The sequence below is a fragment of the Aspergillus mulundensis genome, assembly GCF_003369625.1.
Source record: "Aspergillus mulundensis strain DSM 5745 chromosome Unknown scaffold_6, whole genome shotgun sequence".
In the NCBI taxonomy this organism is placed as follows: domain Eukaryota; kingdom Fungi; phylum Ascomycota; class Eurotiomycetes; order Eurotiales; family Aspergillaceae; genus Aspergillus; species Aspergillus mulundensis.
In genome coordinates, this window is record NW_020797894.1 from 640,937 (window position 1) to 666,839 (window position 25,903).

General features: G+C 52.4%; 9 protein-coding genes across 9 annotated transcripts; 6 read left to right on the forward strand and 3 right to left on the reverse strand.

Moving 5' to 3' along the window:
- Positions 1-2,132: 2,132 nt before the first annotated feature.
- DSM5745_06429 (uncharacterized protein) lies at positions 2,133-7,221 on the forward strand (the record flags this gene model as incomplete). Its single annotated transcript, XM_026748445.1, has 3 exons — positions 2,133-2,267; positions 2,329-7,081; positions 7,136-7,221. 3 exons carry the CDS (start codon positions 2,133-2,135, stop codon positions 7,219-7,221), a joined length of 4,974 nt encoding a protein of 1,657 aa, XP_026602749.1.
- Positions 7,222-7,655: 434 nt separating this feature from the next.
- Positions 7,656-8,573, forward strand: DSM5745_06430 (putative short-chain dehydrogenase; the record flags this gene model as incomplete). The annotated part of the gene is made up of 1 exon (XM_026748446.1): positions 7,656-8,573. One exon carries the CDS (start codon positions 7,656-7,658, stop codon positions 8,571-8,573), a length of 918 nt encoding a protein of 305 aa, XP_026602750.1.
- Positions 8,574-9,993: 1,420 nt separating this feature from the next.
- Positions 9,994-11,818, forward strand: DSM5745_06431 (FAD-dependent oxidoreductase; the record flags this gene model as incomplete). The annotated part of the gene is made up of 3 exons (XM_026748447.1): positions 9,994-11,155; positions 11,207-11,480; positions 11,530-11,818. 3 exons carry the CDS (start codon positions 9,994-9,996, stop codon positions 11,816-11,818), a joined length of 1,725 nt encoding a protein of 574 aa, XP_026602751.1.
- A 1,955-nt stretch (positions 11,819-13,773) lies between these two features.
- Positions 13,774-14,375, reverse strand: DSM5745_06432 (uncharacterized protein; the record flags this gene model as incomplete). Its single annotated transcript, XM_026748448.1, has 2 exons — positions 13,774-14,056; positions 14,104-14,375. 2 exons carry the CDS (start codon positions 14,373-14,375, stop codon positions 13,774-13,776), a joined length of 555 nt encoding a protein of 184 aa, XP_026602752.1.
- Positions 14,376-14,938: 563 nt separating this feature from the next.
- On the reverse strand, positions 14,939-16,880 carry DSM5745_06433 (uncharacterized protein; the record flags this gene model as incomplete). Its single annotated transcript, XM_026748449.1, has 7 exons — positions 14,939-15,012; positions 15,071-15,478; positions 15,553-15,943; positions 16,002-16,109; positions 16,160-16,424; positions 16,502-16,672; positions 16,726-16,880. 7 exons carry the CDS (start codon positions 16,878-16,880, stop codon positions 14,939-14,941), a joined length of 1,572 nt encoding a protein of 523 aa, XP_026602753.1.
- A 1,564-nt stretch (positions 16,881-18,444) lies between these two features.
- Positions 18,445-19,438, forward strand: DSM5745_06434 (uncharacterized protein; the record flags this gene model as incomplete). Its single annotated transcript, XM_026748450.1, has 4 exons — positions 18,445-18,553; positions 18,619-18,686; positions 18,761-19,259; positions 19,323-19,438. 4 exons carry the CDS (start codon positions 18,445-18,447, stop codon positions 19,436-19,438), a joined length of 792 nt encoding a protein of 263 aa, XP_026602754.1.
- A 516-nt stretch (positions 19,439-19,954) lies between these two features.
- Positions 19,955-20,867, forward strand: DSM5745_06435 (uncharacterized protein; the record flags this gene model as incomplete). The annotated part of the gene is made up of 2 exons (XM_026748451.1): positions 19,955-20,238; positions 20,291-20,867. The coding sequence occupies 2 exons, from the start codon at positions 19,955-19,957 to the stop codon at positions 20,865-20,867; spliced, it is 861 nt and encodes a 286-aa protein (XP_026602755.1).
- Positions 20,868-21,080: 213 nt separating this feature from the next.
- DSM5745_06436 (class I SAM-dependent methyltransferase) lies at positions 21,081-22,076 on the forward strand (the record flags this gene model as incomplete). The annotated part of the gene is made up of 4 exons (XM_026748452.1): positions 21,081-21,159; positions 21,229-21,336; positions 21,407-21,838; positions 21,907-22,076. 4 exons carry the CDS (start codon positions 21,081-21,083, stop codon positions 22,074-22,076), a joined length of 789 nt encoding a protein of 262 aa, XP_026602756.1.
- Positions 22,077-22,516: 440 nt separating this feature from the next.
- Positions 22,517-24,654, reverse strand: DSM5745_06437 (DUF3176 domain-containing protein; the record flags this gene model as incomplete). The annotated part of the gene is made up of 3 exons (XM_026748453.1): positions 22,517-22,681; positions 22,726-23,853; positions 24,172-24,654. The coding sequence occupies 3 exons, from the start codon at positions 24,652-24,654 to the stop codon at positions 22,517-22,519; spliced, it is 1,776 nt and encodes a 591-aa protein (XP_026602757.1).
- Between the last annotated feature and the right edge of the window lie 1,249 nt (positions 24,655-25,903).

Below are 25,903 nucleotides of genomic sequence, written 5' to 3' on the forward strand. Positions count from 1 at the left end.
GGGGAAGACGGAGGCTTGAACTGCCTTGCCCTCTCAAGTGTGTCCACATTAGCAGAAAGGTCCCCGGATTTCAGGCGCCCGGTATTCCGATACCTCCATAGGCATAAAACCCGAACGAGGTAAGACCAGGGTAGGGCTAGGGCTACCCTTCGAAGCAAATCCGGCATCTCCTTGCCGGGGCCCGGGACTCCCAATACAGCTGGCCAGGATAGAGGAGATTGCCTCATCGTGATTCCAAATACCTTGAAAAGACTGCAGCTTTATCTACTACAATGCCACGTGCACAGTCTGCTTTGCCTCACGGGCTCCTCGTGGACGAAGCTCAGTCCATCTTCGCACATGAGTCAGTTGATCCCGTCTTCAGATAACCCTCCTCTATGCGATTGGGGTGACGACTCTGCAGGTAACCCCTCGCAAGATATGGTACTAGATACGCGCGTCCTAATCGTCATCCCATCCAAGCTCCAACTGTAAGCAACGATGCCAGCAGCAGTCTTCCAGCCATGCCGCTGCACTGTGATTGAAAGGGTAACGGGTTGCCTTTACGATGAGATGGCATAGTCACTGCGCCTGACTGATAAGAGTCCTATCCCAATTGGCCCTATGTTGCGGTTTGCAATGGCTTATCAATGTCCAATTGCCTGGGCTCAAGGGCTTGTAACCCATGCGCGTCGGGTCAACCACAGCTTGAGCACTGAAGAAATCATCTGAACTTCGGGGAATGCCATCGTTGAGTCATGCGAACTCACAAAGAGCTAGTACACCGGGTGAGCAACGAGACCGAAAGCATAATTGCTTCTTTCAGGCGCCGTGTTATTCTCTATGGCCTGAGTGGAGCCGAGCTGAACCCGGCTGACGGGCCAGGGGTCTCCATGGGCAGATAGGGCATATGTCCCTAGCAGCTGAAGCGATACTTCATGATCAAGATAGTTAGTGTCTACGAGTACGATAAAACCTAGGTGGTAATTGTGCCCGATCCACATGCATGATTACGATGCCATGGCTGACAGTCTGCATAAGCTGACAGATCAATAACCAGGACACTGGAACGAACCTGTTACACGTATACGCAACTAGGCATGGCAAGCTGCAATACAAAGCAGGATCTCGAGCAGGGATTACCCCCGGCCTGCAGAAACATGGACAACTTGACAAGGTTTCCCTCGTGTGCAAGAACCTGCCTCGATTTTCGGGTTCCGGGAGAGCTTGACGTGGAACCCTGTCTGACACGCCGATCACTGCAGACGATCGGTACAGACACCAATGACTCTTACCGTTGCAGATACGAACTGGCGGTATCGAATCCCTTTGTGCACACTGCCACACTCTCAGCGTGCAGGTGAGTGATAGGCTTCGGCTTGCCGGGTGCTCGCCTTCCCGATGCGCCAATCTGGGCGCGAAGGAAACGTTTTCTCACAAAAGCTGCAGGCGCTATCAAGATCATCATCCACTGAAGAAACCATTCAGTCAAGGGTTGGCTGCTTACTATTAGGCCGCCCACATGACTCGCAGAGCAGAAGTGTGATTGGGGCCAGCTATACGCGCAGGAATCAGCCACTGCTTATCATATCTCTGCAGGATCCCCCGCAGATACTCCGAGAGATACGGAACCGGCACAGGCTCTATAGATGATGCAGATCTAACTAGTGGAGATCATCATTTGTCATAGAACCAAGCAGCGTTCGGTCTTCATTGGATCGCTCAACCTAATCTCACCACCATCAGGCACTATGGTAGCGCCAATCTGTCTGCAGTCAGCAGCCATTATGTGCTGCTTTGGGAACACAGTGCATTGGGTCCACGGCGGCTATGCTTCGATGCGATGCCGAAAGACAGGTACAGCGGCCTCGTGGGCTGAAGGGGCTCCCTAGGTAGGTACGGCCACCGACACCCCAGCTGGCAGGGTTCGATGCATCCAGCGATGCAAGGATATAAGACGCAGGGTCCGGCCTGTGTAACTAGGGAAGAAATCAGCATAGACTCCACATCAACTGTGGTCCCTGTTTGTGTTTTCAGCATTCATTTCTCAATTTGTTCACCTACTACTCACCTAGCCCTACCCGCCGAGGCGTCATCAAACGCAGCCCTAACGATTGAAGACTTCCAAGCGGGCCCCTGCTCTGCAGTGCAACATGGAGGCCGCAGGCGCCATCCCTTCTGCCTCCGGCCATGTTGCCGTTGTCGGAATGGCCGGTCGCTTTCCGGGCTGTGAGGACCTGGATGGGCTTTGGGACCTGCTGCTGCGGCGAAAGGATGTCCACCAAGAGGTATATGCATGCCCTAACTTGGGCTCCGTGTATGTTCTGACTAAGGGGCCACCTGCACTAGATCCCACCGAGTCGCTTCGACATCAACGAGTTCTACGACGCGTCAGGCAAAACGAAGAACTCGACCCTTACCCGCTATGGCTGCTTTCTCTCCCACCCCGGTCTCTTTGACAACCGCTTCTTTAACATTTCTCCCCGCGAAGCTGCACAGATGGACCCGTTGCAGCGCATGTTCCTGACGACGACATACGAAGCCCTTGAAATGGCTGGCTATAACCCTTCCACTTCCCCGATCGATCCGTCCAAAATATCGACGTACTTTGGCCAGTCCACCGACGACTGGAAGACCATCAATGAACAACAAGGTATCCAGGCTCACTACCTTCCAGCCACAAACCGGTCATTTGCACCGGGACGAGTGAGCCACCACTTCAAGTGGGGTGGCGGACATTATAGCATCGACACGGGGTGTTCCTCGAGCATGACGGCAATCCACATGGCTTGTGCTGCTTTGATTTCGGGGGAGTGTGACATGGCTATTGCTGGAGGCGGCAATGTTTGTGTTATCCCAGAGTACTTTTCAGGCTTCAGTAAAGGCAGCTTTCTTTCGACGACCGGGGGCTGTAAGACATATTCGAACGACGCCGATGGGTACTGCAGAGGAGAAGCTGTTGGCACAGTTGTCTTAAGGCGACTGGAGGATGCAGTGGCAGCCAAAGACCACATCCTTGGTGTCATTGCGGCGACCGCAAGGAACAGCAATGCGGGGGAAGGCTCAATCACTTATCCCGGAGAGTCGGCGCAGAAGAAGCTCTTGGAGGAGCTGCTCAGGAAGGGGAAGACAGCGCCTGAAGAGATTGGGTTCGTTGAGATGCACGGGACGGGTACGCAGGCGGGGGATGGTGTCGAGATGAACACTGTGCGGAGCGTCATTGCCAAACAGTCAAGAGACCAGCCGCTGTATGTGGGTGCGCTAAAAGCGAGCATCGGACACGGTGAGGCAGCAGCAGGCATCTCTTCGCTGATCAAAGCGCTGCTGATGCTGCGACATGACGCTATGCCGGGGCAGCCGGGGAATCTGTCACGATTCAAAGATCCTGCTGCAGCTGGCATCCAGATTGGTGGTGCGGAAGGACTGTCCATTCCGCGTTCCGCAGTGGATGGGAGAAGAAAAGTCATTGTTAACAGCTTCGATGCAGCGGGAGGAAACACGAGTCTTCTCCTGGTGGATGGACCGACCCCTACACCTGCAGAGGGAAGCCACGACCCGCGCACCCATCACATCATTGCCTGCTCAGCCAAGACAGTCGAGTCCCTGCGCCTGAACAAAGACCGTCTCCGGAGGCACTTGGAGCAATCCCCTGAGACAAACCTCTCCAGCCTGGCCTATACGACGACCGCACGGCGCATGGACCATGTCCACCGTGAAGCATACGTTGTCGAATCTATTGACCAACTAATCACATCGCTTAAAAAGCCATCATCGCCATCGCCTACTCGGGTCTCTCCCTCTTCGCTCGCTTTCATGTTCACAGGCCAAAGCTCCCAGTACACAGCCATGGGCGCAGCCCTCTACAACACGTCTCTCTGGTTCCAGAAAACTCTCAACAAATTTGAATCTCAATGCTCGCATTTTAGTTCAGCTTCTTTTCTCGATGTTGTCCGGGGCTCTATCGACATTACCTCAGCCACAGCACCACAAGTCCAGCTTGCCCTCGTTGCGCTGGAGATTGCTCTTGCGTACTATCTGCAGGAACTTGGGCTAAAACCTGCTATGGTCATGGGGCATAGTCTTGGCGAATACGCTGCTCTCTGCGTGGCTGGAGTTCTGTCTGTCAAGGACACCTTGTACCTCGTGCATGAGCGTGCGGCATTACTTGAAAAACACTGCACTGCTGGAAGCTGGGGGATGGTGGCCGTTCCGCGTAGTGTTGAATGGGTCAAGCAACTTCTCCAGCAAGAAGGCTTGGATAGCGAGCTGGAGATCTGCTGTCTGAACGGGCCGACTTTGACTGTGGTCGGTGGTCCTTCGGACTATATTCAGCAGTTGCAAGACCTCGTCGGTGGTAAAGGCGTTAAGGCAACTCGATTGCAACTTCCATATGCTTTCCACTCGTCTCAGCTGGACTGTATTCTTCCGGAGTTTGAGGCGGTCGCAGAGAACGTTGCCTTCCGAAAGCCATCAATACCTGTTGTCTCGACCTTGACTAGAAATGTCGTCAAATTCGAAGGCACATTCAACGCATCCTACCTTGTCCGGCAATGCCGTCAGCAAGTGGACTTTGTTGGCGCCCTGGAGACCGCCCGGAGACAAGGGCTGATCTCAAATGGTTCGATTGTGGTGGAGGTTGGACCTCATCCTGTGTGCACCAGCTTGCTCTCGCTGTGCCTGCCAGATACTCAAGTAGTTGCCGTTCCAACTCTGAAACGAGGACACTCTGACTGGGAAAGCATCTCCAAATGCCTGGCAGCCGCATATGTCCATCACCAGGAAGTCGATTGGGAGAAGTTCCATGGCGACTATCGTTCTTGCTTGTCAGTTGTGAGCAGTCTGCCGAGTTATGCTTTCGAGGAAAGCGAGTTCTGGACTCCGTACCAGCGACAGAGAAATGCCGAGGGCTCGAAGGACGACGGGTTCAAAGGGACTGCATGTCTGCAACAGATCGAGTCCTTCAGTGCAGATAAGCGCTCGGCGACATTCGTCTCTAAGATCCAAGAACCGTCGTTGCTGGCAGCTATACAAGGCCATCTTGTGGACGAAGTTGCCATCTGCCCGGCCTCGTTGTTTATTGATATGGCCTGCGGGGCAGCCCAGATTGTCACGGCCGGAAAAGGCACAGCTGTTGAGCTTGCGGACCTGCAAATGATATCTCCTTTGGTGGTTTCGAGTAATGTCGAACAAACAATCAGGGTCAATGCCCGTCTCGAAGAAGCCAAGGCGAGTTCTGTTGAGATTCAAATCACCTCTACAATTTATGGGAACTCTACACAGCATGCGATATGTCGAGTGGTAATGCATGAGAAGCCAACAGCCAGTCTTTCCATCTGGCCCCAAATGCAGCGACTAGTCCAACTGCGAGTCAGCACTCTCACAGCCGCCCCGAGTAATGACTCATGCTACAGACTGACGAGGGCACTGTTCTATAAGCTTTTCGATAGCATCGTTGAGTACAGCGCGCCGTTTAGACTTCTTGAGACCATCACTATTGATGGTGACGCGCATGATGCCGTGTCCGAGATCCGAATCCACACGAGGGACGCAAAGCACGGCTCATTCAGTCTTGACCCGTTCACCATGGACGCCCTTGTCCACCTACCAGGCTTCTTGCTGAACTGTGACTTCGACAAGCCCAAAGGGGACCTTCATATTGCGAAGTCCATTGGCAGGCTTCTAGTGTTTGATAGTTTGCAAGCTGAAGCTGGGTCCAGCCCTCTTACATGTTACACTACTGTCACTGCGCAGGGTGAGGATGGAGCCACATTCTGTGATACATACCTGTTCACCAAGAGCAAAAGACTTGTCGCCCTAGTATCAGGGATCTGTTTCCAAAAGATCACCCGTCAGATCTTTGGCGTCATTACCAGCAGTTCGAAAACCACGACCAGGAGCAACCATAGCCCTAACCACTTGGTGACTACGCCTTCGCCTGTGCCAGCAAACACAACGACGTTGTCTGACGTTGATACGAAGGCGGAAGGAGTATACGCAGTATTTCTCCGTGCCGTGGCAACGATCACAGGGGTAGATATTGAGCAAGTCAAATCCGCCGAATCGTTCGAAGCCTTAGGCGTCGACTCACACATGGCCATCTCCATCATCGCGGAGACCAACGCCGCCGCCGGCGTGCTTTTACCTGCTGCATTTTTCAGCAACTGCCCGACTATTGCTGATGCGGAGCGAGAGCTGGAAGGAAGTGCAAGTAGATCGTCCAGTCCGTCTGGCGGAATCCCCACACCACCATCAACCGCCTCCAGTGACATATCAACAGAACACGTCAAAGAGCCCATGGGCAGAGCAGTTCTCCTCCAAGGCAACCCTAATTCGCTGAAGAAGCCTCTATTTTTCGTCGCCGAATCCAGCGGGTCCGTGGCCGTCTACCTCCATCTCCCTCCCCTCCCAGACGGAACCCCAATCTACTGCCTCGAGTCGCCGTTCGCTCACTGCCCTGAGAAGAACACATTATCAATCCCCGAGATGGCAAGAGCTTACATCACAACAATGCGCACCGTGCAGCCACACGGCCCATACCTCATTGCCGGGTACTCCTTCGGCAGCATCTTCGCTTACGAGACGGCCTACCAGCTCGCCCTGGTCGGCGAACGGGTCCTCGGCCTGCTCCTGATGGACATGTACGCGCCTCCGCCAGCACTTCCCAATCTCGGGGCGCACCGTTTCCTCGGCGGACTGCCCGAGGGCCCGATGACGAATATGTCTAACAGGCTGGTGGCCTCTGGCCTCTTCAAGCTCACTGATATTGAAATGACGCATATGGAGGCTGTGCTCAAAGCCGCAGCGTCCTACGAGGCTATCCCGATGCCCAGGGGCTTCGAGCCAGTCCAGACACATATCGTCTGGGCTAACAAGGGGATTAACGACAACGAGCACGCGGATGAGCATGATACGGGTGTTACCGGGATGAAAGCATTTATGGGGCTTCTTGAGGATGGAAAGACGTGGGAGGATGTAAGTCAGGATGAGATGGGAATGATGCTCAGGTCTTGGTTCTTTGCGGCTAGGGAGGACTTTGGGACGAACGGGTGGGAGAGTTTTGTTGGGTGTGTTGATGCGATTACGGTTCATGAGGTTGATGCTGGTGAGTTCGCCTTGAGTAAAGTTGATTGAGACACTGGGTACTGATGCTCAGCAGATCATATTTCTGCTTTGATTCCGCCGGAGGTGCAAGGGTTGGGCGAGGCGATTGCGCGTGCGGTGGAATCTTGTTCGAGGACATAGGATGGTCTCTGTTAGGGCAGGTTTTGGGATTTGGATATCTGAATGTGTAGGGCCGTTAGACCCGAGTTTTGATTTAATAAATATACAAATGCCACAAAATGCTTGGTATTAGGCCATATATATAACTATCCGGAGTTTAACGGGGATAAGCTACTATAATAAGACGCTATATCCGGCCGTCTCTAGATAAAGCGGGCAAACATCAGTCCGAGTCGCCTACCTAGCTGCCTATAAAGACCTCTAGTATGGATATACAGCTGTTGCGGACGATCATTCGCCCGCCGGGCTCATAAATTCCCCCACGTTGACCCTACCATAGTATTGGTATATAAACCTTGCCTAGCCCTAAGTACCATGGTTACGCCCGAATCAACACCCGCTATTGGGCTAGCTATACTCATCCATCCATCATCGTACTGCAAAATAGCGGAAAAATGGGCTCCATCTACAGCCAACTCTTCGTCAAGCTCTCATTACCTGACTCATCCACAATCAAAAACAAGACAATCCTAGTAACCGGCTCGAACACAGGCCTCGGCCTCGAAGCCGCCCGGCATGCACTGAACCTCGGAGCAGGCATTGTGATATTAGCCGTGCGTTCTGTGCTAAAGAGCGAGGAGGCAAAGACCGATATCACACGTGCCGATCCGGACTTGATGGAAAGGGTCCTTGTATGGCCGCTTGATCTGGAGTCCTTCGCTAGTGTGCGGGCTTTCATATCCCGGGCGCGGGAGTATGTTTCGAATGGAGGGAGATTGGACGGCGTGATTCTGAACGCGGGGATCGCGAGCCTTGCGTGGAGGGTTACAGAGGATGGGTGGGAGCGCAGTCTGCAGGTGAATGTTCTTTCGACGGCGCTGTTGGCGCTGGGGCTATTACCTCTGCTCTTGCAAGCGTCGAGCAAAGATCCAGACTCGAACTTGTCAAAGCCGCACCTTACAATCCTCGCAAGCGACATCCACAAGACCGCGATGTTTAATGAGCGGCATGCGGAGAATATCCTCTCGGTACTTAATGACAAAGACCAGTGGGGGAAATCGCAGCAAGCCGGTGGTGCGACGGAGCGGTACGCAGTCACAAAGCTACTCGACATCTACATCACGCAAGAGATCGCAAAGCTTGTTCCGCTCAGTGAGGACGGAGAACCACGCGTGGTGGTGAACTGCGTCGCGCCGGGATTCTGCAAGTCGAATCTGCTGTCGAGAGAGGAGGGGGTTCCGGTTGTTGTTAAGATGCTTCAGTGGGCTGTTGGAAGGAGTGTGGTTGAGGGGAGTAAGACGCTTATTTATGCTGTTGGTATGGGGAGTGAGAGTCATGGGTGTTGGGTGGAGGATCAGGTTGTTAGGGAGTGAGTACTTACCTTTCTTAATCTTTATAGTTTGCTTTTGGGGACTGGGCTAATTTGGCCCATGTAGTCCCGGCAGGATAGTCACGGATCCTGAGATGGTGCGTGTGAGGCAGAAGGTTTGGAAGGAGATACGGGGTGTTTTAAGTGTTGGGCCTGGGTTGAGGATGGGGTTGTGAGGTTTGCAGTATGGAATTCAAGCCTTGCAGTGTGTGGTAATGGAACATGCCCGGGAGGATTTTACCTGGACTACGAGGCATTGTCCATTTCGCCACTCATAGGCCATGGGTCGCTAGATAGGTGGGAAGACGTCCGAGGACGAGATGGCATTTGAAAAGGAATGAGATGATACAATGCAAACAGCCATCATGTTCATCATTAGGTACTCATGTAGTGCTTCAATAGCGGAGCAATCACCTCCACGGCCGCCAAGTTAGGGCCCGGGCTCCCGTTGCCCTACCTACCTGGGTATCTTGCTGGTATGGTATGGTAGTACCACCACAGTCCATCTCAACTTTCTCAAATACCGGCTCATTATCTCATGAGATCTTAATGGTTCGAATGTCAGTTCCGCAAAGGCCAGCTTGTGGCGCCTGATCGGAAAGGTTGATGTTCTACCGACGCCAGCTCCTGCCACGACCTCAACCATTATTAGCATCATGTACAACCGTGCTAGCAGCTCTTTCTCGCAGTATCTAGCAGCCGTTTACGTATCTACAGAAGGGGCAGCTATCATCCGGTCCAGATGTCATGCTTGGTGACGAGTTCTGCTCTGGCCTCTACAAGATTGTTCACAAGCTTGCCTTCGGCCGCTCCGTCACCACTTGGCTATGGGTTCAGGCTTACCTAGGTAAAAAGCTTATATACTAGACTCTGATTTACAGGTCAAAGTCAAGCATAGAGTTATACTTATAGTAGCTACTTCAAGAATACCCTCCAGTCTTCCAGCATAAGGTGTAATAGAATCTATCCCTTTTATCTTATAACTATAGGTGCTAATACTTCAGTGTTCTGCTTCCCCTCCATTTATAGGTAGGGTACACACCACAACCCTGGAATATCTACGTACTAAACAATCTCCAAAATGGCCACCAAAGACCCCTTTATTTGAAAGCTCCACCAGGCCATGCCAGTTACACCAGCTGCCCATGCCGCACGCCGACTTCCCGTTTCCGTACACAGAAAAGGCTAGCTTCTGCTGATCTATCCGCAATCCTTCCGGTCTAGGAATCTCGCGCATAGCCTTCTTCGAGGGCGTGACGGAGGGTGGACTGGCCTGGTCGTTGATTGGTGGCGGAGTTCTTTGTTTCCAAGGTTGCCTGGGTGTTCGATGTTTGCTTATCCCCCTCGTGGCAATACATAAGCCCTTCGACCTTCTTAACCCTAGCATCATCTGTCAACCATCATTTGTCAACCATCACATCCCAATGGCGCTCCGAGTCCCGACGGCGATTCTCTTTTCCTTTGCCATTCTGCCCCTTGCATTCTACCTTGGGCGAGACCGACAGTCTACCTCTTGCCGTTGCTTTCCGGGCGAACCCTGCTGGCCCTCCCCTGAGCAATGGGACAACCTCAACGCCTCCCTGTCGGGCAACCTCATTGCCACAGCCCCCATTGGCAGCGTCTGTCACACCAACACCTCCTTTGCGCCATACAGCAGCCAGAGATGCGCCGAGCTCCTATCCCACTGGTCCATCCCCGCAACACACTACCAGGACCCCTCCTCACCCATGGCAGCCTGGTGGGCCAATTTCTCATGCTCGCCTTTCTCCGCAGGCTGCACCCTCGGTCCACTCGCCCACTACGTCGCGAATGTGACATGCGCCCAGGACATACAGGAGGTCCTTCGCTTTACGACTAAACACAACATCCGCCTATCAATCCGCAACACGGGCCACGACTATCTCGGCAAATCTACCGCTCCAGGATCCATCGCTCTCTGGACGCACAATCTCAAATCCATCGAGTACAAGCCCAACTACACAGCCTCCTGGTACGCCGGCCCCGCACTGCGCGTCGGTGCCGGCGTACAAGGCCGCGAGGCTCAAGACGCCGCGCACAGATCCGGCAACGGCCATGTCATTGTGTCTGCGCACTCTCCGGATGTCGGATTCGCAGGCGGATACACGCAGGGCGGCGGACATGGCCCGCTAGCATCGCGATACGGACTAGCAGCGGACCAAGTGCTCGAGTGGGAGGTTGTCACGGCCAAGGGCGAGATTCTGACTGCATCTCCGGCGCAGAATGCAGATCTCTACTGGGCGCTTGCAGGTGGCGGCGGGGGCGCCTTTGCCGTCGTCCTCGGGGTGACGGTGCGGATGCATGCGGAGGAGCGAACCGCGTCGGCGTCCTTGGTGTTCCCGTTCGATGCTGCAGATGCCCGGGCTTGGGAGGTCATCAGGACATTCTTGCTTGCCGCGCTGCCGCTGGCTGACGCTGGCGGCACGGCGTTGTGGGTTCTCTACCCCGGTCCTACTGCTGTGACCTTTATTGGCGGGCCTTTCGTTCTCCCCGGGGCTGGGGCTGAAGACCTACAGTCGTACCTGGCTCCGACGCTCGAATTACTCCGGGAGTATGAGATGGGATATGGTATGTTTCAGCCTTTGCTTCTTGAATCTGGCATACTAATCTGACTAACAGACTTCTCCATCAACACCTATCCGACATACCACGCATCAGTGGCCACCGCCGCCGTAAACGTCACAGAGTTCCATGTCGGCGGCGCCCTTGTCCCTCGCTCGACGATCCACTCAAACCCCAACGGCTTCATCTCCACGCTGCAGGAGATCCTTCGCCACAAGGCTGCCATCTCCAGCTACTCCATGAATGTCTCGCGGCCAATCAACAGCCCTGTATCCGCTAATGCAGTGAGCCCAGCCTGGCGGAACGCTGCAGTCTCCTTGCTCCTTGGAATGTAAGTCTACCCATCCCATGACTCTGCAGGTAGGCTTACCATGCTCCAGCCCGTTCAACTACACCAATCGTCAGGTGAACGTCGAGAATCAAAGGTTGATGACCGACGTGCTGCTTCCGCAAGTCTCCGCACTTGTTGGCCCTGGCGAACAAGGCGCGTATCTGAACGAGGCGGACTTCAACCAGCCAAACTGGCAGTCCCTGTTCTATGGCGAGAACTACAACAGGCTGCTGAAGATTAAGCAGAAATATGACCCCAAGCAGATCTTCTATGGCCGCACGGCGGTGGGGAGTGAGCGATGGGTGGAGCATGGGAATGGACGGTTGTGTCCTGTTTGATGCCCAGGGTGGTCTCGTTAGTCCGTATTCAGAATATAGGGTATGTTTCCTGCAGTGACTGTATCATGGCCTAGATTTCGTATGGTAGAAGCCATTGTTCATCTCTACCAATCTCAATCCCCACCAAATCAAGCAACATAAATATCAGTCCGGACATTTATATCTCTCAGCGGCACGACATCATCCTCTTCATTCAACGTATTCAACCCCTCCCCACCCTAACCCCCTTCCCCGGTCCAATGCCCAACCCGGCCGCCTCCCTTCTAACAAAGGAGTTGATCTTCCCCGACGAGGAACCCGACCCACCACCTGAACCCGCCAAGTCGTTGAAGAACAGTGGCCCAACGTCGGAAGCGCAGCACAGATCATCCCAACATTGACCTCGAGGATCGAAAACAGGCCGATGAGCGCGATGGAGTACGTGACGTCGGCGCGGTTCTGCGTCACCACAAGGATTGTGCGTGCGAGGTTCCCAGGGTTCATTGCGCAGATACTGCCGTATCGTCATCAGCTACCTCATGTGTAGGGGGGGAAAAGAACTCACCATAACCCCAAGCTGAACACCCCGCTAAGCATGATCTTCCTCTTCCTGGCCATCTGCAACCCCCACAGAACGGGCAGTGGCAGAACGACAATGAAGAAATCCAGGATCATATTGACGACCGCCGTGGAAAGTTGGAATCTCGGACTATCGCCGCAGTGGCCGTCCTCGATTGTCCGGTCCCAGTTTTACGCGAAGGGCTGGCAGAAGCGCGAAGATCCCTAGGAAGATGCCGGACAGGGCAAGCATCACGCTGAGTGCTGCGACGATGGACGCGAGGATCCGGAAGACAAGCTCGGATTTGAAGAGCTGTACAGGCTCAGCAGGCAGAGTTTGACCAGGGTTGTTGCAAAGGCCCAGATGGAGGTGCTGGCGGCGATGATCTGGACATCAGGTTAGCATGATCTCATGGATGCTATGGTAGGTGCTATGGTAGGTATGCTTTGAGGTCAAAGAGCAGCACCGCACCTTTAGGGCGATCTCGAGTCTAATTGGGTACAGCCGCATGGCGTCTTGACAAAATAGGGGCCGGTACTCACGGCGTTCCCTTCGATGGCGATATGCTTGGCTAACTTAAGACTTATTAAAACTATACTAATTATACATGATGGACCTCCTAGCTAACTTTATGGTATGTGTCTTCGGGACTTGGCTTGATGCTATACTGTTGCATGAGGTGTGTTGACCTTAACACAATTCAGATGCTTGTTCATCGGGCTAATCCAGATACTATGCAGTTCACTCACGCGTTGCCGGTGGGATATGGGCGGACTCTGGATCATGCGTATAAATGGTTCCCCTGCATTGCCGAGCGGAACGTTGAAGTTGGATGCTATAATGCGGATTCGTACTCGTATTTTGCTATCGGTCAGTCAAGGGCTGCTCTCTACCTATACAAGGTTACTGACGGCTTCAAGGAACGCGTTTGATAAAACATGACGGACTCTAGTTCAACAAGAAGGGGGTGGTTGTGGGGCTTGATGCACCGACGAAGCGAGCCAGGCAGTTGGTCACCAAGAGCTGGGTCGCATGATCGGTCATGATATTGATGAGTTATAGTTGAAGAGTTGTGCTTGGATTCCTCTCCCTTATGTCTATGGTCTTAGTTGTCGGGATGCTACCATAGTATTACTGGAGTAGCAAAAACCTGGAATTGCTCACCCACTCGGTGATCAGAAATCTGGCTCACCATTGATGAATACATTGATCGCCGTTTCTAGCTTACTAGGTGTAGGGTCATTGTTCCTGGTGAGGCGAAACGGCGCCCTTTGTAGCAAAGTCGCAGAACGTTCATTTGCTGGCCACGTCACTTCAACATCAAACTCCCGTATCTGATCCAGCTCCATAAGCGGAGCAAACAATTGTTCCTCTTGCTCGGCGCTCATAACATTCCCACCCTGCTTCTGTTCCATCTTTAGCCAGGCCTGTAGACAAACATGGGAAGCCCCTTCATCTCCCCAATCACGCCCCAGACACCCACCCACCCGCTGAACCACTCATCATTGAGGACCTGCCCGGCGTCCGAAGAGCCGATGTACGGATGCAAAAACGAGATCTCGAGCGAGCGGATCGCGTTGAAACTTCGAGGCGTCAGGGCAGATTTGATGTCTGGAAGGATACAAAAGAGGTACGGGCCCCCCATGATCTGGATAGGGACTGTGCTGTGGGACAAGAGGGTGTCCACGGACTCGAAGTAGCTACCCGCAACTGTCAGCAAAAAATAAAAAGAAGAAGAAGGACATACATCTGCCAACAGGTGAGAAGGAGCGGAAGCCTGGCAACCGGCTCTGGATTCTCGTGGGTGTCGCACTGACACCAGGTTGTATTGCTATCGCTGCTTTCCCAGCAGATCCAGTGAAACTTCCGGCCTTTCTCAGGACAGAGACAATGCCGGATATTGGGGCCACCGCCGAATGTAAATGCGATCACCTTGTCGCCAAAAACGAGCTTGTAGATGTGGAGGCGGATTTCCACGGGGAGTTTGGTTAGAAACGCACTTTTGTGTTGATTTGCCATAAAGACGAGAAACAATGACCTCAAGAGTAAAGTGTTTGCGCTGACGTGCAGGGAGGAGGGGTGGTTGTAGGTAGGTAGCTGGGGCGGAGCACTTCCAGGCAGGCACCTGCAGGGGTTGGACACGCTAACCCTAAGCAGTAAATTCCCAGGGTGTCTGTTTCAGTCTGTTTAGTAATTAAACTTTGTACAGTAGTGTTGCTGTCCTGGCGTGGTCGATGTTATATACTGGTCTGGTAACATAGGGCAACGGCAGTTCATGCCCTAACTTGACAGCCATAAAGACACGGGTTGCCCCATTAGAGGTTCCCATAACTATATCTAGGCGCAGGGATATCACATAAACTCCATGGCCATCCTACGGCTCTTTGTCTTAGTCCTCAAATATACGTGCCTACCTAGGCAGCAACATTGGAATGCTAGGGCAAAGTCTATCGTGGCATCACTGGGGCAGTCTAACCCTATGGATGAGCTCTGATGAAACACCTGCAACTGAGAGCGTAAATATACTGCATAACAAATCACAAGACAAATGATAATAAGTATCAGATAAGTCACCAATCCTCTCAGTCGTGGGTAGGCCTGAAGTCATACCTCACACAGCCATAATCGATGTAGCCTCCAGCACCCCCATTGTTGCCTGTAACGACATAACAATCAGCACAATCCTTCGAGTATAATAGTAACAGCTGACTTACACTTCTCCCAGTTGTCGGTAAGCAGCATCCAGCAGCTATTTCCAAGGATATGCTCTCCACCCCGAGGATACCGCACGTCTATCTCATCGCCCTTGCAGTTTTCAACCCAGGAAATCGTGTATCTGTACTGGGTACCGCTATAGGTATGAACAAGTTTGATTGGATCCGAGCCCGCCCTCATTATACCCCTGTCGTCCCCGACGCTCGTGCAGCTGATCGCGGACATGCTAAGCTCGCCGCCGCGGACATCACCGTGTTTGCCAAACTGATCTCGATCATGGCAGGCTCGCTCTTGGAGCCCAGATTGCGTGAATGTGTCTGCCTTGGTGATTTTGTAGGTGAATTCTGTGCCGCAGCTGGTCTTTGCGCTGGCGGAGGCTTGGATGGAGTGGCTATCGATCCCTTGGCCTGTTGCAGGATAAAGCAATCAGTAAACTTGCAAAGGCTTAAGATGTCATTGTGAAAGAGGTAGACGAGCTTACATGTGCCAGTCATGGACTTGAAGGCTGCTTTGCAGTCCGCCTTGCAGTCGTTGCCGGGATTAACCTCAAAGTGGAACTTGTAATCCTCGTACGAAGAGGACGAGGCGTCCTTGGCTGTCAAGTCTTGAGAGCGCTCCTTGCTTGTGTCTCCGCTGCAGAACTTGTCGGCCAGCTTGTTCAGGAGGGAGGCGTCGACTGGGAGGGCCTTGCCGTAGTCCCTGCTAACGCAAGTAACGTCTGGATTCGTCTCCGCCTGCTGCTCCCTATCGAACCTTTTCATGTCCTCGATCAAGGTGGTGACGATCTTCTCGGCTTCTTGGACCTGTGCCTTGGAATACAATGTGTATATATCCGACGTGAGGGTGGAACATTTGCAGCCGTTATAAGTGTCCTACAACAAATTAGTTGAGTGTTGGTTAGCTCCTTCGAGGAGTGAAGGATGTCCATACAGTTGTGCATTTGTTTTCTTTGCCCTTGCACGCATCAGTACTACAAATAAGAACCTCCTTCTCTGGGTCGGGACATTTCGCGCCGCATTTGCAGCCCTTGTAGTGGCCCTGGCTTGGTTAGTGCGTAGCGCTTCGATAATATGAAAGAAAAGACATACAACTGTGCAGGATCCGTTCTCTCCCTTACAGTCCTCTGCCAGACAACTGGGCTTTTTGTTATCATTATCCGCGGGGCATTCCTCCCTACAGGGGCATCCAGCGTGATCACCCTTAGTACACCACCCCTCCAAAGGCTCGCAGTCCTTGCAGCTGGTCTGGGTGTAATCCTCATTACACACCTGTTTCGGACTCGGGACAGCGGCCGGCGGCACGACAAATCCCACTGGAGGAGGGGGGAACGGAATGATAGGTGGTAGACCGGTTCTTCTCAGAGTCAGTAACGGTGCAACCCGGGCTGGTAAGCACTAGGCTAGATTGAATGTACGTATAGGCAGACTTACCCTGGCTCACCCGTCTCCTCCGCTATGCAGGGGCAGATCAAACCACAGCCACCGTCGGGATGCTGCTTTAGACATTGAAGGTACTGGTACCGAGACTCAAAAGGTTTTCCTGTGTTGCAGAATCCTTTCTTCCTGCTGTCGCCTCCGCAATCAGAACATTTCTCAGCCTGCCTAAGTACGTGTTAGCAGGTTAAGCAACCCAAACAGTTCTTGGTAGAACATACTTCGGGCAAGTTCTGAAGATCCACTGGTCGTTGGGAGGATGCCACTGTCGTTGTTCGAGGACAGATGCTGTAGAGCTGGAGTCCTGGGGCACAGCCAAGGCAAGCTGGCTTGCTAAGCAGGCAAGGGCCAGGAACGAGTGTTGAAGCTGAACCATTTCTCTTGACGTTGAAAATAACAAGAGAGCACTGATTATGAGAGTGAATAAGCATATGGTAAGCGAGTGGGTTCAAAACGAAGGTAGTCTTTGATAGTATATATACCTACCCAGCCTGGTAGTAGACATTTGGCATGGGCGTTGGTGGCCCCCAACTAATTACTGTATGGTATGGTAGCATCGAGGATATCCGGATGTTTGAGATCATTGCTTAGGCATGAGAATGAAGCCATCACTTTGGATGCATGTTGGACGAGGCAGTGTACCTTGGCATCCATTGATGCCTAGTATGCTCATTGCTATCGGGGTACATGTGCCAACGAGGCTCGGCCCGTGCAGGTGAGACAACGCAGGGGCCTGGGGTATAATTAGGTAGTTTTGGCCCGTGCATGTCCAAGACCTGTAGGGCGAGTACCGGTAGGGCCAAGGCAATGGATTTAGCGCCAAACCAACACTGTTTGCTATAGGATTAGGCAGTCGGTGGCTCAGGAACACCGCCCCCACAATCTAAAAGGCTCGGGCCTGCAGATCAGCAGCGGTGGCTTGCATTAGCCTTGGTATAGTTGCGGTCCACTTGTGTATACAACCGCCCGAAAACAAGATGACAGCGCGCAATGCATTCACTATGCTTACCGTTCCGATGTATCAGGTCCCCGGCTCCAATCACGGCGTTTGGCTATAGTTGGTTGTGTTTCGCCCTCCCAGCTGGAGCCGGATGACTTAGATCTACAACTCAACTGCGGTGGTCTAGTTTTTGATCCAGAGCCAGATGATCTGCTGTTTTTGGTCGGTTCCAGTGCCTCACGAAGTATACGGATTTGCTGTCCTGTGCTGGAGCATGGCCCCAATGTCTCAGTTCCTGAGTCCAATCAGTTTGCCCGACAAATGCTATCCCATGTTATATCTTCGGTTTGAACGGCGATGATGCGGTCGAGTCACATCCGGGCTTGGTCATCTGTCTCAAGGGAGGTTGCTGGCCCCCAAAATGAGGTCTTGCTTGACGTGATCGAGCTTCAAGCTGCGTCGATGAGTCCTTGTCAGGGGGCAGTGATGCGAAAGCGCACCTCGTGCGCTGCGACTGACTCTAACCAACAGGCTCTGCTGATTCAGATTGGTCTTTACTGGCGGCTATACTGAAATCATGCTCTGTCTGGTTGTCTTGTCCGCGTAGGCAGTAATTTGGGGGCTGAGTAGGAGGTATAGGGGAAAAGCGACTCTGCCTTCTGGATGCTCCAAGAGTGGAGGTGCGATTTAAATGACGCAAAACATATAATGTGGACAGAGACTCCCTTTATCTGGTTCTTCAAACATCTCAAGATATACTATCTAACTACTTAAGTACCAAGCGGTCAAGCATTCAAGACAACTTCTATCGCAATGGCCTGGACGACCAAAGTCATTCTTCTGCTTCTTCCCCTCTGGCTGCAGCTTTCTTGTATCCATGCTTATATACTTGACTCATCATGCGATAGTTTGTACCCTGTCTCCTCGGTTTCTTCTCCATCATGCTAATATGTGCTTGCCAGTGATGAGGGATACACTGATCAGATCAGTCGATAAATCGATGGAGCTGGCTAGACTAGCGTACAGGGCAGTGGAGGACGATGACGACGACGACATCAGAGAGCTACGAAGGTTTTTCTTCCTTGACCAGCATATGGACAACCTGAGACGTAGGTTCCCGATGCCATCAAGTGAGGTGCTATGTATGGTACCCTAGATTCTGACCCCCCAACAGAGGTCTACCACAACGTGCAAGCATACGGAACACTGGGCCAGGAAAGCACAGACGAAGTGTGGCAACCGGTGAGTTACCCCGTTTCGGTGCATTATTGGGGGGGAAAGAAGGACTTGGAGACTCACAGCTAGATTACCTACAGACCATCTACTGCGATCTTTCTCGATTCAAAGAAGTAGAAAAGGCCGACAGCAAAGGCGAAACTGTCCTTCTCAACACCAAGACAGGCGTGACTACAAACCTGAATGAGGAGTATATCGGCTGCAAAACCACGGGCGCCACAATCGCCTATACAAGCGTTTTGAGGCGTCCGGACGACACCGGATACACCGAAATCACCCTATGTCCGTGGTATCTTGTTGAAATTGGCAACGCCCAGTATCGGAATGTTGTGGGCGGCATGATCGATCGCACAGGCCAGGCAAGTTATGATCCCGGCCGCGGTTTCAAGGGCAATGAGCCAAATGCGGACGTTTGGGCCAGCCGGCTTGATTTCACTCTATTGCATGAGTTCTCACACGCCTTGCCCATTACAGAGGGGAGAACACTCGATCTGTACTACAAGTGGGAAGCTTGCGTTGCCAATGGGGGCGAGGATACTGCGTGTCTGAATGCAGACACGTATGCTTATTTTGCCTTGGGTTCGTATCTCCCTCTAACCAGATCTCTGAGCTTCTACTGATCTGCGCTTCAATGATGTCTAGGCGTTCACTGCATCAAAGTGCCTCGTGTTAAATTCAGCAAGGAGGGCAAGCACCAGTTGATGAGGAGGGCAGGAAAGCGCGCCGGCCAGTTGATCATGAAGCTCTGGAATGCGTGATCTGTTAGACTGGACTGAAGGACTTTTCTGGTGTCATTCGGTTGGTTTTGGTTTTGGGTTGGAGTTTCCTTGTCCTGAGATTCGAGTATGATGGATGGATAGCTACCATCCATAGTCCAATAAGAACTTGATGCACCGCCAAGCCTGTGCCTATTGGGGCTGTGTCTATACCCTGCAGCTGCAGCTGCATCTACTAGCCCTCCGGGGTTACCTACCATAGCTACTAACTCCCATAGGACTGGTTTAGCCCAGTGCAGGCAGTCATCAACGGGCCTTCCTCGATCGGCCCCCAACCACCCCACATGCACCGTTCTGTCACTTCCCTCTCACAAGATATCTATATATATCCCCTCACGCATCTGCCTAGCACCAGTCCTACGACTTTAAATCCGGAAGCCCTGCCAGCATCAGTCCTAGACATTCAAATCCGGAAGCCCTGCCAGCACCAGTCCTAGATATTTGACTCCGGAAGCCCTGCCAGCACTGAGCCGGGGACCAGAAGAACTCACCTGCATCATGACCACCCAGCCGGAGAGCGCCTTCTTGGCCAAACTTCCCCTGGAGATCCGATGCCAGATCTACGAGCTAGTTTTCGGAGACAAGATTATTGCAATCCTACCCCGGGACCGCTACGCAACGAAAATCTACCACTACCTTTGCCACGCCAAAGGTCACGCATTCCACTGGTTCGTCTGGATTTCGGGGGATGGGAATGAGTCCCCGGGGGTTTATTGTCGGGCGCATGAGAATAATCCAGTCAGCAATCAGCTCCTCCCACTGCTTCTAACCTGTCACCAAACGTATGTTTGAGCAGTCGTTTCATTGAAGTACACATACTCACCAAACATCCAGGTACTCCGAGGCCGTCGATGTCCTCTGGTCCACCAACCCAATCCACATTCAACCCTCAAACGCAGCAGGCCTAGCGGTCCTTTCTGCTCTGCAAGCCACCATACCGGCTCGCAGCTTCCATTCAATCCGCTGCCTTGAAATCTCGTTCTTACATGGAGCGGTCACGCGCGTTCCTCAAATCCTTGACGAGGACTGGTTCTGCAAGTGGGAAAGCATGTGGGACGTTATCAAGACGATGAAAGGCCTCGTCCGGATTAATGCCTGGCTGAAGATGGACCAAAGGGACAAGGAGCGAGGATTGGATGGGTTAAACCCCAGGGAAAAGCTCCTGCGGCAGCTGGACCAGATAGCAAACGGGAATCGCATGACGGCCGACCAGGAGGCTAGGCTGTTTGCGCCGCTCATGGACTTGACCTGGCTTAGAGAGTTCACGGTGGAAGTGACCTGGGCGGCAAATGAGGGTTCCGAGAACTTCCTTAGCCGTGCCCCGTTTCAGCTTACGAGGAATAATGACCCTATACCTGGGAAGCCTGGGATGGGGATTGAGATAATCAATGGCGAACTGGTGGGGGAATAACTGCCATATATGACTGTCTAGCGAGGCACCATTGAATCAGCTTGTTCCATTCCAACCAATGAGCGGCTCCTGATACGCAGGATTGCACCATAAGCCTAGCTTACGTTGCATTCAGATATCTGCCTAAGTTAGAGCAACTCCAACTAGTATAAATTGATATCAAACCCCCAATCCCTCCAACTTTGTCATTCTCCGCGTCCGATAACCATAACCATGCCCCCGTCACCCCCTCAACCCACCCGACTTGCTTCCCTCCTCCGCCCGTGGACCCTGATCTGGCCCTCAATATGCCGTGCGTTTTCGTCCCAACTTCCTCTCCTCACCGCTACAACCTTCTGCATGCTGATCTAAATCACCCCAGTCCACTGGCAAGCTCTCATTGAAGCAGTCCGCCGCAATGGTCTCGCGGCCCTCCTGCACCCGCGCCAGATCCGTGATGCTGCGTCGGCTAAACTGCTGAGTATAACCTGTATTGCCTTACCATAATCCACAAATATTATCCGACTCTAAAGTTCAAGTGCACAAACTAACCTTAACAGCAAGCGGGTTCATCGCCTACGAGGACACAACGGTCGTCCCCTCGCTCGTACGCGCCGCATCCGGCGTGATCCTCGATCTGGGCCCTGGGCCCGGAAACCAGATCCATCGATTTGACGCCTCTGCTGTCGAGTATATCTACGGCGTTGAGCCGAACGGGAATTTCAAGGACGATATCATGGTCAAGCTGGAGAAACATGGTTTGGCGGATAAGTATAGGCTTTTGGCTTGTGGTATCGAAGATAGTGATATTCTTAGAGCCGAGGGGATAGCAGAGGGGAGTTTGGACTCCGTGCTATGCATCCAGGTCCTCTGCGCAGTTCGAGACCCAAAGAGTGTCATGCGGGAGGTGTGGAAGTTGCTGAAGCCCGGGGGGAAGTTTATCTTCTGGGAGCATGGGTGTAGTAGGGATTCGGTGACGAGGGCTGCGCAAGGTACGTGCCTGCTTGGCTCTTTATATGCTTCTGAGGCGTCTGGAGGACTGTCTGACTTTTATAAACAGCGCTCTGGAATCCGGCATGGAGCACGTTTGTCGGATGTCGTCTGGACCGGAATGTTTTGGCGGATATCCTTAACAGTGGAGAGTGGGAGAATCCAGGGGAGATTGAGGAGCCGGAGGACAGGCTTAGTTGCTTGCCTAGGATTCAGGGTGTGCTTGTCAAGAAGGCTTAACAGGTCGCTATTTCTCTATGCTCAGGAGGCTGCAGGAAACAATACCATATAAAAACTATTACTATCTCTGATTATTTAGTTCCAGACCTTGATTTTTCATGGCCGGGGGTGCCACAAGACAACTTATGCGGCTAGGGCTATTTGCTCGACCTGCCTACTCAGAAATAAGATCTGTTCCATAGTATCTGTGGTACTAAACGAGCTGTTACCACCTTGCCGCTCGCTGGTCGATAAACATGATAGATCCACCACGTTGTTATCGTATGCACTGCCAAGGTTTATTAAGGGTGGCAAACTAGAGTAAAGTACCCTACTAGTCTATAATACTTTTACACAGTCAAGAACGATCAAGCATCAGACCCTTCCGATCACCAACCCTCCTCAACCGAACATGTATATTCTGTGCAGTGTGCTCCATTTCCCCCGCGGTCCCTACCTTGCTATAACCAGCTTCCGTTCTCTCCCCATAGAGCCCATGGAACACTACCGCAAGGATCGACGACCTCCAAGGACGCAGCCTTTGCCTCGTGTTGAGGGCCATCGTGGAAAGAAGAAACACAATCCCGAGGGTAAGCAAGGATGCCGGAAGCGAGAGCCATACCCAGCTAACATGTACATAGACCTCCGAAAAGCGTATGGTACCATTTACCGTGTTGTTGCTTTGCTGGAGACCAGCCTTGGTAAACGATGCTGCTAGGTTGGCCATGACCAGCTCCAACCCGTCGGTGATAATCTTTGTGGCGCCGTCAGGAGGCCAGCCGATTTCCGTGGGTTCCCACCTGCTCAGATTGTAGGCTGTGTATTGCCTGGTTAGAGTCCCTGAAAGAGAGTCGCCTACCAGGTTGTAACTTGTCCTTGAACAAAATGCTGATTGGGATTCATCAACCAACTCCTCTCCGCCTGTCCGTGTCACGTTGATAGATTCTGGAGGGACATTGTTTGTCGGTTTCCAGCATTGTAGCTCACTCGGATGGTAGGGAAACAACTGGCCGTAATCCGGGGAAGAAACATTGAACGTCGCAGTTCCATTCAACACAGAGATCCGGTATGTCCTTTCACAGAACCCTATGGCGCACTGTGTTGCCTTTTTAATGCTCAAGAGCCTTTGCCAGTCCAGGAAAATAGACATGTCCGGCTCCGTCGAGTTATCCATGCCCATTTCAAAGTGGGTTACTACGGCCTTTGGATTCGCTATCCCCATATAAGTTGCATTGTCCTCCCTCAGGAATCCGCCGAACGTGTAAAGGGGCCAAACAGTGTGTTCGCTGAAAATGACAGTGATTGTTGGCATCGTAACTTCCTCATCATCGATTATGTCCGTCTCAAGGTCTGAGATAAGGCTGACATCTATGAGGCACCGTGGCCCCTGTGGAGGAATGATTGTGCAATTGGTATGCTCCCATTCCCTCTGGCCAAGAGTCCAGTTGAATCGAACATTGTCGCATTCGAATTTAACCTGCGAGGTGATGTCTTCGCAACGGTTACATATCCCTACCGACTGAAACTCGGGCCATTCACAATTCCCTGTTGGACAGGTCAAGTCTGGCTGCAAGTGGTCAAGCGACTGCGCCCACACCCCGGTGGAGACCACGTAATTCATATACTCCTTCGGTCTATACACCGATGCCTGCTTTGCAATCGCGAGGCTGGAGTTCCTTGCTGCGACGGTATCCCTTGTTGGATACGTCAAGACCTGCTGCACGAAAGGGTCAAACGCCAGAGCCAGGATAGTTACCACTGCGCCTACCATCCCGCAGTCGGCTGGTTCGCCAACATGCTAGAGTATGAACACCCGGCGAAGATACGCTGGAGCTAGGTGTAAAATGTGTGGAGATAAAGATTTACTGTATTGATACTGTAATATTACTATATCCAGGCCAGATTTACCACTTATAGCTATTACAACGCGTATTCGTGGTATATATTACCAACCTAATACATAACCTTACTGTTGCCACCCAGCCAAGCTTTTGTTGCCACCCTTAGTAAAAACTGGGTGTACATACCCTAGCACACCCAAAAAACGGATACGTCGCGGCAACGTATCCACTGGATTTCAGTATAACAACACGCTAGCTCCAGCATGTTGACGAACCAGCCGACTGCGGGATGGTAGCGATGCCAGGGACCTGCCCTTGTCCTGCAGAATCATGTATACTGAACCCAGCGGACCGCGACTCGCCGTGTCATACAACTCGATATCGTGAAGTGGCTTTGTGTTTTTATAGAACCATATCCACTTTAGTTGGCCAATACACTCCCCGATAACATAAATAAGCGACGACTTTGATGCCGTTGCAAGCGTAGAGACGATGGCATTGAGAGTAAGGCCGTACGCGAAAGTCGGTTGAGGCCTCTTATTGAACGCATTCAAGGTGCAGATTATCGCGACAAAACAACCCACGCTGAAAATAAAGGCAAACGACTCGTAGAACCAACTGTCCAGAAGCTCGGCGGCTAATCTCTGGAGTCGGCTTGGCCTGGGCGTTGGATCTGGTGGTGGAGGTGTGGCTGCCCGAGGGAGGAGTTCGTATTCGGACGTCTGGTCGTGGCTCTCAGGTCCGGGACTGTGCGACATTCTGGTCCGTCGACGTGTTGTTTGCGGTGCAATCGTGTTGGTTTTTGATCCATGGATGATTAGAGTCAGGCTGGATGTGGGCTGGGCAGCCCGACTTAAAAGCCCAGCGGAGCGAGGCTGAAGAGCCAGCCAGCCTCTGCATCGCCCATTTGCGTAACCCCAACTTCAAGCACAGTGGCTCTCTTAAATACCGAGTAGCCTCTGGGGACGACATCGAATCTCATTCGTGCGCTGGACCGCGAGACGGACATTATATTCCAACCGCGTGGTAGTACAGAGCGTGCCCACCAACTGCCAAGGTGTAGTACAGTGGTAACAGGGTGAGAGCTGCAACTCCAGCCTCCATTAGCAATTCAGCAGATGTCTCAAATCAGCTGAATCTCACGCTAGAAGGGGCTGATTCGTTGAGACACTCAATTCTGTTTCCGCCAACAGGCGTTACCCCCGACTTCCGTGCTGCGGGTGCTATTTAAGCTTGGAATCCACTGAGCTGGTTATCCACGTGGAAACTCACTGGTTTTTTATGACATCTAGCAGCAATGATACGATAGCCAGGATCCCAAGGAAGTGGCACATGGTCTTTCCGAACGGGATGTTCGACATCGTTGGACAGAAGGCAGCCCGGCTCGCCGCCCGAGGATAGCCCTACCTAGTTCATGGCTCTTATGCAAGGCAGGAGTTTGAACTGAGGGGTGTGGTGCCGTTTTCACAGGCTTGTTTGGGCTGAATGACATTGGATGGGACAACGCCCAGGCCTGCTGTGTCACTTTCCAGGGCTGACTGGGCTTAACAAAGTGCGATTTGGTGCAAGGTCATTGTTCATATATATCCACTATCCACTAGACCAATCAATTGGCTTCAATCAAACAGCAATTCTTTTTGCAGTCCATGCCTCCCTCCATCTTGGTTCATTTAGTAGGTGTAGGCCGTCATGTTAGTAATGTTGTCCCTACCATAGGGCCGCATCGGACGACGCATCGCCTAGGGCTACCAAATACCCAGAAAACCGCTCGTCGCAGCAAAAGCAAAAAAAAACATACAACAGCTGGGATTCGCATGTGGTCACCCACCATACTACTAACCAGCCGGCGTGTGGTTTAAGTACGGCTGAGCGGACGGGAAGCCCTGTTCTCCACACCCTGTGGTCGTATGTACTAGGTTTGGCTGTTAGTTGCTTTACATTGGGCTATTTTTTGTCGTAAGTAGTCCTGCATTATCATTGATCTCACTGATGAGAGACGAATAGGCC